General features: G+C 44.5%; 1 protein-coding gene across 1 annotated transcript; it reads left to right on the top strand.

Moving 5' to 3' along the window:
* The first annotated feature begins 1,116 nt into the window (after window positions 1-1,116).
* Window positions 1,117-12,973, top strand: rdh10a (retinol dehydrogenase 10a). Its single transcript, XM_085763490.1, has 6 exons — window positions 1,117-1,745; window positions 2,142-2,377; window positions 8,987-9,085; window positions 10,207-10,352; window positions 11,053-11,184; window positions 11,336-12,973. The coding sequence occupies exons 1-6, from the start codon at window positions 1,460-1,462 to the stop codon at window positions 11,457-11,459; spliced, it is 1,023 nt and encodes a 340-aa protein (XP_085619616.1). The 5' UTR covers window positions 1,117-1,459; the 3' UTR covers window positions 11,460-12,973.

Genomic DNA, 12,973 nt, shown 5'->3' with positions numbered 1-12,973 from the left:
TGAGTGAGCTAAGTAGGCTGCATGTTCTTTCACATGTTGCTGTTCAATCATTTTAATATATTTTCCCGAGGCAACTTTTATGAATGTATAATTTTAGTTTGATACAATAGTCGCATTTTGCTATAAGCCTACAGCAGTAAGGGACCTAAACATTCTGCCACCAGTGGTTTGCCCCCGACACACCCACTAAACATGGACAAACACATGACAAAGTCAATAAGAAACACTGGTGTAAAACACACCTTTGGTGTGTGATAAGCCCTTGAAGAAGACACGACTGACTCTCTGTAGGTAGCCTATCTTGTTTTTTATTTGAGCAATCACTGTCACGTTCATTAGAAAGAAAAACAGCCTAGGCTACTTGAAATTTGCGCATAGATAGGCTTTTAGGTTGTTGTTTCTTTACATGTCTGTAAACGTAGCCCACCTAATCGATCCACTTTCACTTGCCCCATTGAACAGCTCGCTGTGGATCATAGTTAGTAGGGAAAGCTGTAATGTGACTGAGATTAGCTCAGATTTCACTTATGTAGATATTATCTAAATGTAACATATCTTGGATATTCTCGACGGCATAGTGATAGTTGTTGTTGCTTCATGTTAGTGGACATTGACCTGGGGCTTGCACATGCTCTGATCTGTGGCTGTTGGAAATCTGCTATTTCTCTGTTGGAAAACCACGACATTAAATTACTTCAGCCTAGATATTCCTAAAACCCCAATCCTGGCCATCATTAAAGAAGAAAAGGATAAATGGGCCCTATATTCAAACATTACAGTAAGACAGGTGAAAAAAAATCAACAGGATATCTAATCTGACAGTCTCATCTGTAAACCACATTCTCTTTTTAAAAATAACTTGTTACAAGAGCAGGAGCCCACGCAGAAAGAAGCAGCGGCTCTAAAGGGGTATGAAAGCCTAATCTCCAATCTTCCATTTGGATAGTGAATTGGAAAAAAAAAAAAAAAATCGGAAGACAGATTAGTGTTTAGTAAAATCCTTCAGGTTACATCACCTCTGAGTGCAGCGCTTTATTCTAACAGGCGCTCAAGTCCTATTGGGTCCGGCAATGATGGGTGGACTGAATAAATAGCGAGTGAGATGCGGTTGAGGATGAGATGAGTGGAGGAAGCAGAGGAAGTAGGAGGCACAGTTCATAGTAGCTGCTCATAACTCACTGCAACCGTGCGGTTTAGTGGCCACTGTACTCTGACTGAGCAGCATCTCAACTCTCGTTTCACTCTTTAACTTGTGCTCACTGCTTGCGCCTTTTTTCGCTACTTTTTGTGCGTAAAGCGGCTGTCGGCGTCTCCTGCCCGCACTGTGAGCCAAGTTAACCCGACTTTTATCTGCTGCAAACAGGTCACAAGAGAGGGAAACGGTCCCTGCGCGTCTTCTGCTGCTTTAAAAAAACAAAAAAAACGTGAATTTATTGAAAGCTTTTTTTTTTGGGTCAAGATGATGATTATTATCGCGGAGTTCTTCGTGGTCATTTTGAAAGTGCTCTGGGCTTTTGTAACTGCCGGGGCTAAATGGGTGGTGCGGCCCAAGGAGAAGAGCGTGGCGGGACAGGTGTGCGTGATCACCGGGGCTGGAAGCGGCCTCGGGCGGCTCTTCGCCAAGGAGTTCGCCCGGAGACGAGCGATACTGGTGTTATGGGACATAAACAGCCAAAGCAACGAGGAAACGGCGGAGATGGTGCGGCAGATTTACCATGAACTGGACGCTCCCATAACCAAAGATGGTAAGTCTGATATTTTTTTTGTTTTAGTTTTTTGCAGCAATTAGGCTGGCATTAGGTTTTACGCACGGTCAGCGAGATCGCTTGACATAAATACATTGTTTTGTTCCTACGGTGGCCATCAACGCACAGTGTTGTGGTGAATTTGTCACGTTACATGTTTGACACGGAGAGATGCGTCGACATGGTTGCACCGCCTTACAAGCACTAACTCAGCTTTGCAACCACTTCCAGTTGTGTTGATGCTCTGTCACTGAAGTGAGACACCGGGCTGTGATGTCACTGATCAGTTTTTTTTCTCCCTAGTCCATAAACAATCACTTTTTTTTTTTAATGTGACTTAACAATCTAATTTCCAGTGATGATTTTAACGCTTGTCTGCATCTCTTCTCCCTGCAGGACCTGTCGGAGGGGTAGAGGAGGTCCCTCCTTTTCAGCCACAGGTCTACACCTACGTGTGTGACGTTGGGAAGCGGGAGAGTGTGTATTCCACCGCTGAGAAGGTGCGTCGGGAGGTGGGAGAGGTGGACATACTGATCAACAACGCCGGTGTCGTTTCTGGCCATCACCTCCTGGAGTGCCCCGATGAGCTGATCGAGCGCACCATGGTGGTCAACTGCCACGCACACTTCTGGGTGAGTTTCACACACTGCACGAGGCAATTAAGCCCCCTGCCAACTTAGCAGAGAAGAGTTAAAACTCAGAAGTAATTCGAGTTGCACGTGGATATAGGATATTAGACTTGCAGTATGATGGTTTGATTATATCTGCCTCAGTTTCCATGAGCACAGTGTTATCAGATGTGTTTACTTTGATGGCAGGTTCACAGGAATGTTTCCAGTCTGTCTTGCATGCCTATTCATAATCTTATCCTTGTGTGTGCCAAACTCAGGAGTCAAAGGGGCGTGTGTGTGTTTGTCTGTGTTCCCCCTAGGAATCGAGAAAATATGACCATAAATAGTTGCCTTGCGTGTTCAGATTTCAGCCCCGCTTAGTTTAATTCTGCCAGAGGAAAGTCACGGGTTTGGCTTTCTAAGTCTCGCCTTTTGCTGCTCTCTAGCAGCCCCAATCAGTGATGATCCCCATGGTATGTCAGCGTTTTCATTCTCTCCTCTCCTCTTTTTTTTTTTTGCCGCTCAGATCTGCCCCAAATCTGACTTCCGCGATGGAAGCAGGGGGCTCTCTGTAGCTCCGTGGGTTGGATCCGTCTCAGATCGGCTCACCACATTTTGTTGGCAGGGGGCGATTTGTTGTGTATCAGGTTTTACTCTGGCTCCGTTCCTTGGCCCCTTTCAGTGTGAATACTTATCTGAAAGGCTACGTGGACTTGCTGGAGTGAATATGTTGCACTTGAGATAAGCACATGCTGCAGTGTAAAACCAGGCCATGTGCTATCACAGCTTCTTTTTGTGTGTGTGTGTGTGTTGTGGGTGTGGAGAGACAATGATTGCAGCCTGCCACAGCAATTAGAAATCCATTGACAAGAACAAACCTCACTGGTGGGCTTCAGAGCAGGGTGTTAGGCCCCTCTCCTCCAGTCTCAAATAAACCAGTAATGAGAATTGATTGCATTGCTTGGCTATGGCCACCTTTTTTAGACAATTGTAGCGATTGTGCATAAATTGGTTTAGAGGCCTGCTGTGGAGTAAATTGCAAGGACTGGGGATGTGTCCTTTGCCTAGTTGCACGGCTCTGAATTGACCATTTCATCTTTGATTGTATTTGTCACAATATATTAAGCAATGTGTCAAGTGAAGCGGATGATGCTCATTTTGAGACTTTGGCCGCAGGCTTACGGAGAACTGCATTCTCGATGATACCATGAAACCACAGTGATTTGAAGCTCACTAATTGAGCATGAAAATCTCTTGTGTTGTCAGTCACACACAGGTTGTGTATTTCCTCCTTAATGGATGCTCCATTCAACTATTCATGCGCCTCTCTGCTGGCCATCTACACATTCTTTTACATCCTAGGATTTGGAGTCAGTATCCAGTGGCTGGGTGGCAGATTTGGGATTCTTAATAGGGGTCTGTGTTTTTATTCTGTGGAGAGTGTGGTTTCTTCAGGGTAGGAAGGAGGGAGGGAGGAGGGGGGATGAAAGAGGCGCTTAATGAATGGCCAATATGGAGGATGTGGTTCATTAGAGACACAAGCTAGATGAATAGAGCTTAGACTAACAGGGACCTGTCCACTTTCCTCACTTACATAAACACTGTATAGTCATCTACTGCATACAGGTGGTGCGTCACACATCACTTTTGCACCCCCCACCCCCCCTCTTTTCCCCCTTTAATCACTTAAATGTGCTTTATGACTCAACAAATACCAACAGTTTAGTCATGCAAAGTTTGAAGTGTTTGAGTTAAGTGCTTTGACAGATATTTATATAAATCGGGTTAAACTGGACATTCAGGCTCTGATAATTCCGTTTTTTGAAGCGACTCTGCTGTTTGCTTCCTTCACTATTCCACATGCTCCTCTTAAGTTCTTCATTTCCGTCATCTTTAATGCTTCAGCAGTGAACACAAATAGCTTAGGGTGCATTCTTTTTTGGTGTATTCATCACAATCAGCTTTGTCCAGCGTCACTATTTTGGCAACACATCATGATGACTTTTGCCATTCAGGGAGACATCAGGGAGAGGCATTGTCAAGCAGCAAAAAAAAAAACTTCTTGGCCTCCACCCAGCCCATAATCCCAGCCAGTTAATGAAATTTCACAAACGGGCAGTTTCTCAAGGGCGACACGACAGGCAGGTTCAGAAAGAGAAAAGCCAGCGTCCAGATGAAGAACAAGAGGATTTTTAGTGTGTCCGTTTTCCATTTGTTGGACAGCAATAGTGGGAATAAGCCAGTGATGGAGACATGCAGGAAACGAATGGTAATTGCAGTATGTGTGTGTGTGTGTGTCTGTCTGTCTGTCTGCCAGAGCAGTCCAACTCAGAACACACACACACTTCTCCGGTCCTCTTTCCACAGGCCCCTCTGACTCCTCCCAACCTGATTTGGAGGCAGTGGGTGCAGCTGCATTGGAGTCATGGAGGCCAGCAGCTCTGTTCCTCCAGCTCTGCCACACACACACACACACACACACACACACACACACACACACACACACACACACACACACACACACACACACACACACACACACACACACACTATGATTCAGTCCCTCGCTCCCTTTAGGTTTTTATGAGGCAGGGGGTCATCACAGTGAATTTGTCTGATGATGCTTTGATTGGTCCAGCTGGCAATTTGTGATGTTTGAGGCTCAGTTTTTTAGTCATGGCGTGTTGGGGAATGTGCAGTCATTTACACAAAGTGTCATCAGAGTTTGTTTTGAGGATTAGTGTGTGTCTTGTGGAATGACATGAAAGGAAATCATCCCATCCTCAGCATCTTGAGCTGGTTATCCAACAGGTGGTTTATGAACAACAAGCAGTAGTCCCCCTCCCCCCCCCCACTCCCCTCCCCTCCCACTCTCTTGTGGAAATCCAACCTCTCGCGCGACGACATGAAAGCGCAAGAGCGCTCGACAGTGACATGGCGGGAAAAGAGCAGAGGAAAGAAAAGAGGAAGGAAGGCAGTGCCGTCCCATCCACAGGCGAGGCGAGAGGGTAATGGTAAGCTGCTGCTGACCCACTTTATCTGACAATTGGTTTCTTGTCTGTGGATCAGCTTGACAAGATGCCAGGCGACAGGAGCCAAGTTCCGCAGGCTGCATTCCTGCTGTAGCCAGAGAAAGGAGGCAGCCAGGCAGAAGGGTCCTACTTGACTGGTTTTATATGGGCCCCTCCTCAGGCCTGCTGCACCTGTACCCCTGAGCTGAGCTAGCCGTCACCGCTCCCATATTGGGTCTCTCCCTCGGCACGTACCTGTTTTTTATATATGAAGGGATGAGATTAGGGCTGCACTGTACTTTGTTCTTTCTCTTGTTGTTTTCCTTGATCATCTTGTTGTTGCTGTTATGACTATTTTTATAGTATGAAAAATACCCAGCATAATTTTCCAGAGCACGAGGTGGTGGCCCATAAATGTCATTTTTATGCAACAAACTGTTCAGAACTGAGACACTGAAAAACAACATCAATTCTTCCCCTTTAGAGGCTGGAGCAAAAAAAAGATTTGGCTTAAACAATCGAAATTAGAAGAACTTAAACAATAAATCAATTATCATTAGTTCAAAATAAAAGTTAAAAGAAAACTCCAAATTCCACTGTCAAACAAACTTAAGTGATTTAGGTGCTTATCTTCTGACTAATGCATTTCATCAGTCAACAAACATCACTACATTCATCCAATTATTCTACCTACAATACATTTTAAAACATCCACTTGACCTAATATACATTTATTTAAGTAATACAGTTCTTTAGTAGCATAAGCCCTTCAAGTAAAACAAGCCTGACTTAAATTTGTGAACCTTTTTTATTTTTCAAATCAAGTGTTATTAAATCATTAAATTAATAAAACATTAGTCTACTATGCGATCAAGTGGATAGACCCTAATGTTCAGAAGGGAGAAAAAAAAGTTGGAAGTAGTTTGGGAATTTTGTATTAATTTTAGTGACTCATCAATTGTATCATGGGACTGGTGTTGTTGGAGCCGTATTGACACCACTTCCTCTCTGAACTATTGATGTTGCTTTCTAGGTAAATTGGATGCTAGTTTAACAACCAGCGGGGGGGAGGGCTGAGGTTTAGTCAACTGTAGCGGCGGCTCATTGTGTGGCAACCACAACATGACCAATCTGCATCCATCATCCCTGATGACCACTAAACCCAACCCACTCAAATTCCATGATCTGGTGAAGGATCAGAGGAGCTCTTGAGCTCGGGCGCTTTCCTCTCCCCTTTCGTTCTGTTGTGCGGGGAGAAGTCAGCCCAATTAAATGGCCATCTGGTCCTATGCAAAGGCCAATATTTTGTTCATATTCCTGTTGGTCAGATGCTAGCACTAATACAGCCTGACACCCCAGCTGCAAGAAGCTTTGTATGGCTTAAATGCTCCTGGGGGCACACACCAATTAGGGGGTGCAGCGGGCAGGGGCACCCCCACATAGGCCAAGGAGGCCCGGCTGTGTCAGCGGGTAATTTAGCGTAACAAGCGAGCGTTGAGACCCAATTACAGCAGCTCTGATGTAAGACACGAGCCCCTGGTTGCCTTCACACATTTTGTGTCTGAGAGGTCAGCGGGGGTCATACCCACATGCCAGAGCTGCCATGAGAAGCAGGACATCACTGGAGGGTGGGAGAGAGAGAAGGGACGGTTGGTCACGTTTAGCCCCGTCCTCCAGCTGAGGGAATCAAGCCCCCCCCCCCACACACACACACACACCACTACCCGACATCAGTTCCACTTATTTTCAGACCACTCAGCAAAAATTGTCCGGTTGAATCTGAGTGTTGGCTTTAGACAGAGAATATTGGGCCAGATCAAGTCGTTCTCTGCTCCCTGAAAGTTGCTGTGGGAGTGGGAAACTTTGGCTCAGGTCAGGTACGGGCATATCTTAAGTTAATGCTTCATTTGCACGCAACTCCCCTCCCTCATCCCACTGCTATTCTGGCTCGCAGAGGCCTCATGTTCTTTCGCTCCCTCTCTTCGGGCCCCACCGTTCGTTCGATGAGTTGAACATTGCAGCAGCTTCAAAATTTATGTCCTGCAGAAGTGCAGATGTTTGGAGCCGAGTCAGATCAGTTATGGTGTACCTGACTATAGAATAAACTCCCATCACATCACGATGAAGTCATCTTCCTCAACCCAACCTTTCCTGGCATACATAAGACTTATTGCTTCCACTTTCGTTTATATCACAAAACAAGGGGGGAAGATGTAAAATGGTCCCACTGGAAGTCAGTAGGTCTGATGCAGTTAATCTCTGGGTGCAGTTTTAATGAGGCTTTTCCTCCCCTGCCAGTGGTTTCATGGCTGTACTACCTGGTACCATGCTCTCTCTCTCTGGCTCTGTGCTCCCCTCAAGCAAATGTTTACAAAGGAGGCTGAATCATTTCTCTGGCCGCGCTCATACACTGTACCAAGCAATGAAACCGTTACCTTTTCATTTATATAACCACCAAACGATTGGAAACTAGGAATGAATCTGTCAAACGTCATAACAAACGCTAACCCCAATTTTCCAAAGCCCCAAAGCGAGGTCTTAAAATTTGTAGGTGCCAACATTTTCACATTTTATACTGCAGCCAGCAAAAGATGAGCACATCCTATAATCAGTTTATCAACCAATAGTTTCAGCGCTGTTGTAAAATAAAGGGGGTTTTGTTACCTTGGTGACATTTAGAGTGTTATAGGCTACATCATGTGCGTATTGTTTGTCACTATGGCAGCACACTTCTGACTTGAATAGGTCTGGTTCTGCTACCAACAAAAGGCCCTGCCGGTTGTTTGTAGACCTCCTAGTGGGAGAGTGATTGGTCAGTTCCTATCAGTGCCGTCACATGTCACACCTGCTGATTGGCTCATGCTGTGTCCGGGGCAGCTCCGAAGTCAGCAGACGGGCAGAATGAGGAATGGATCCATAGGTTAATTAACTGTAACTGCCAAAGTCTCTTTCTCTTGAATCTCCTCCCCGGTGTTGCTCTTCTTACCAGCTCACTGACTCTCATTGGACAGGCCGGTGGAACCACTTTAGGCTCTCACGTGGCACCACGGCGAAACTCTTTCATGTCGGGCCTCATCCCCGCTACGGATTGTTTGGCTGACTGCTGCCCGGGCAGGGCGCGAGGCTGTGCGGGGTTAGACGATAGGCTGAATTGTATTGTTGCGAGTGTTGAGTGAACGGAGGCTTATGATTGGTGTTGTCAGCGACTCTTTAGAGCCGGGCCGGACGACGGGCACCAGATCTGTGTGGGAAAAGAACAGATTGTTCAGCAGCAGCGCACACACGGACACACACACACCCATACCTGCTAATTCAATGACTACCTGTAGAGGGGAAACCCAACATCCTTCTCCTCTTATTCACACCTGCCAGAAAGACAGGGGAAAAACTAAAAATCCAAGGCACCAAAAAAAAAGGGGAAAAAAAAAAAAAAAGACAGTTATGAATTCTCATTCAGACGCTTCTCTCTGCATCACCATGGAGAAGAGGGAGAAACAGATGGGGGAACAAGAGGGAGGCAGAGAGGATCAAAGGGCTTTGGCACAGACAAACTGCACAAGTGAACTAACCTTCCTCTTTTTTTCTCTTTGCCCTTCTGTCTCTTCTGTCCTTCCCCCAGACCACCAAGGCGTTTCTCCCCAAGATGCTGGAGCTGAATCATGGTCACATTGTGACGGTTGCCAGCTCTCTGGGTTTATTCAGCACAGCTGGAGTGGAGGTTAGTATCATACACAACAACACATACACATCCCATCGTTCCCACCATCAAAAACCAGTGCTTCTCTCCAAAACCATCAGCATGCCAGCTAGCACACTGAGCCGGGGGAGGTTAGGCCCCCTTTCTCTAGTTGTCCCTCCACCCGTTAAATTAAGGGACACAGATGAGCATTGGGGAGCCTCTTATAGATTCCTCTATCTGCAGCAGTGGGGGTGTGGGGCCCCTATTGGGCTCTGGCCCCAGGGCCAGAATAAGCTGACAGCTCCCCAAGGGACAGAGACATCTTCATCACTGCTTTGTGAACAACTTGGTGCACACTCAGTATTCAGCTCACAGCAGCTTTCATCGGATAAAGTTTTGGTTTTCCTTCCTATATATTTTTTTCTACTCTTCTTCCCCAGTATAGATTTTTTTGTGTGTTTTCAATGCATATTAAAATATGTAGTGATGCCACTGATCTCCATAGCCACAGAGGGAGTAAACTAGTAGCCCTCCTAGAAGGTTTTATTTTTCTGTTTCAGAGAACAGAGATTTGATTTCTTTCCTTAGCTGGGGACGGTGTCATTTTCAAACGGTCTGCAGGGACTACTACTCTATTTGCCTTTGTTTTTATAGCTGCACGTTTGCTTTTGTTGTAAAAGCATTCATCCATAATGATTAAGTCCCCCTTCAAAGCAACTGAAGAGTCAGTTTTTGTTAACCTATTATCCTTCCTGGAAATGCCATGAATGGGATTTCAGACGTGCACATTAATTTCAGGGAACCAAAGCCCTCGCTTGTCATGTGGGCATAGTCAAATCTCTTTATCCTCCCCATGTTTATCGACACGCATCTGTGTTTGCTCAAGCCTTCCTTTTTTTTTTTTTTTTTAAAGAAAAAGATTATTTCCACGGCGAACCACATCAAAACCTTTCCACCAAGCCGAGCAGTCTCCTGATGCACAGGAGAAGAATGCTAATGAAACCATAGAACAGAGGACGGGCTCGCTCGGGGTTTTTGTGGCTGTATCATTAACAGCAAGGAGAGACCTCTGTGCCCATGGGGCATGTTTGATAATGTTCGTGGGCGCGGGCAGGGGCAGAGTTTTACAGGAGTAACCTGTTCTCTCTTTATTCCCTCAGGATTACTGCGCCAGTAAGTTCGGTGCCATCGGCTTCCACGAGTCACTGAGCCATGAGCTGAAGGCCTCTGAGAAGGATGGCATCAACATGACTCTGGTGTGCCCTTACTTGGTCGACACGGGAATGTTCAAAGGCTGCAGGATAAGGTGAGCTTCAATACACACCTCCCTCTGTAGTTGGGTTTGTATGCACTGTCTTTTTCTTTTTTTTTCTTTTTTGCATCTGGGACGAGTTTGTCATCTGTAATTTTCACTGTATGAAATTGCCTCACAAACACCTTTTGAACTTCAAAGCGCCAGCTGATGGTTTGTGTTTTTTTGTTAGACACACATTATAAAGTCACTTTCATTCCACTGGTCAGCGCTCTGCTTAAACAAAGAGGGCAACTTTCCCAGGGGAAAACCTCCCCAACAGGTGCACCTGGACTAAAACATCCACTCCCCCCTCTGACACACACACACACACATACTATATACACACACACCCCCCGGCTTCTCTAATAGTCCCCACTTTGTTTGACGGTTACAGTCAGCAGGTGGCATGTCCTTCAGCTTTACTGTCCCAGCGCTGTGGAGAAATCTGTTACTGGTTGGGAGCCGTTCTTGTGTTGCAGTATCACTTTTTATTCCCCCAAATGGGACTAGTGAGAATTACAACCAGCTTTAGTCGGTATCTTCAAATAAAATGCACTTCAAAATATGATTGCCCTTTTCTGGTTTTTAAGTAGCTTGCTGTATAAAATGTTTTCTGAAAAATTGAAATCCCTTTTTTTTTTTTTTGCTTTTTAATGTGAATGAATCATGGCCTTGTCATTAACTTATCTGTGGTATTTTTCTCTCCATTCAGGAAGGAGATTGAGCCTTTCCTGCCTCCCTTGAAGCCAGAGTTCTGCGTTAAACAGGCCATGAGGGCTATCCTCACCGACCAGCCCATGATCTGTACACCTCGCATCGTCTATATGGTCAACTTCATGAAAAGGTGAGCTGCCTCCTATGTTCTTACATTCTGTCTATCTCCTATACATCCTCCTCCTCTTCAGTTCCTCTCTCTCTGACTGCCAATTCAGCCATTAGTCAACGTTTCAGAAAGATCTTGTCTCACCAATTTTATCCCTGTCCTGTCTCCGCAGCATCCTGCCCTTCGAGGCCATTGTGTGCATGTACCGGTTCCTAGGCGCAGACAAGTGCATGTACCCCTTCCTAGCCCAGAGAAAGGAGGCCATGAACAACAATGAGGCAAAGAATGGAATCTAGGGGGCGCTGTTTGCAGCACGAACAGGGGCACATAAACCTGCAAGCATGAGGAAACAACCACTGAGGATAAAAATTGGGAAGAAGGAAGGATGAAAAGACTGAATCTAGACTGGTGCACTTGCATTGAGCAAATGCAAAGGTTTACCATATTGTTCCTCTGGAACAAAGAAAGCTGTGTACTACACAAAGGATTTATTTGACTTTTGTTTGTCTTTTTTTAAAGTTTGTTTAATGAAACCAACATCTATATACTATGTCACTAGTTTTGAAATCATACAGAAAATCTATCCAATAATTAACTATTTACATAATGTAGTCACCAGCCTTATCTAGTGTCATTGTGGAAATATACAGTATGTTACTGTACAAACAGTAAAAAATCTTTTTGTTTTTCACTTTTTTTATTTTATTTTATTTTTGTAGACATGCACTGTAATTTCAGATTTTTCTCTACACTGCCAGCATTCTCTGTGTAGGAAGGTTCAACACAGCCAGTCCAAACTACCCGAGCTCTCCTCCCTGTACAGAGGCTCTTTTGCAGCCAGTCAGGAAATTGGTTTGCAGCTTACACAGCATGGATTATAGCTTGTTCCATTAAAAATAAAACGAGAGAAATATTTCACAATTTAACTGTTTTTTTTTTGTATTTGTTAAACACTCCAGTTACAGACATGTAGCATATGTTTATGATGAAGTCTACGCATTCCAAATGGGACATTTAATGGCCAGATTGTGGCTGACTTAAAATCTTTGCAGGAGTTTCCCAGACTCTACCGTCCCGTAATGGTCCTATTATTTCAGATCTGTCTCGACTAACCTCTCTGATGAAAAGTGGACGAGGGATTCGATGTCCTTGGTTGAACTAGCATGTCTGACACATTCAGAATGTACTGCTACGGGGGAAAAACTGAGAGGAAATACATTTTTATTTCTCTCATTTGTCTTTATTTTCAGGATCTGTGGTCTTTATGTTGTAAATTTGTGTTACCGATTTATTATTTGTTAAAAAAAAACAAAACAAAAGAAAAAAAAAAAACCTGACGACAAAAGCTGTAACTCCAGGCGAACGCTGTCCCAACACTGATGTGTGCTTGAGGGAAATGTATTAAAGACACTAGCTTTTCCATTATTCTTTCCAAAGTAACACTTTAATTCTCCTGTCCATCGTCCACCTTGTACAGTTAAAGTGAAATGTAAATGTTTAAATGTTGTGAATACCCCAGTATCCCAAAATGACTGTCTCCACAATATTTGGTTTTTGAATATTTTATATACCTTTGGGACGACAAAGAGTTTTTGAATTTCAACTACATTCCAATAGGCGTCATTTCTCCAGTCACAGTGATGAGCCTAAATTCTCTACCTCTTAATTTTTGCCTTTTTTTTTTGACAGTATGACATAAGCCTTTTTTTTTTTTTTTTGTAATTTTCTGAAGACTGCTCCATAGCAGAGCAAATGTGGTTCCAATGTTTAGTCTCTAACTTAAATTAATAAAGTGATTTAGATTATTAAA

This window comes from Trachurus japonicus, chromosome 20 (genome assembly GCF_045865225.1).
Source record: "Trachurus japonicus isolate A0001 chromosome 20, Traja_1.0".
Classification (NCBI taxonomy): domain Eukaryota; kingdom Metazoa; phylum Chordata; class Actinopteri; order Carangiformes; family Carangidae; genus Trachurus; species Trachurus japonicus.
Note: the sequence above shows the minus strand (reverse complement) of the source record. Positions and strands in the feature narration are given on the sequence as shown.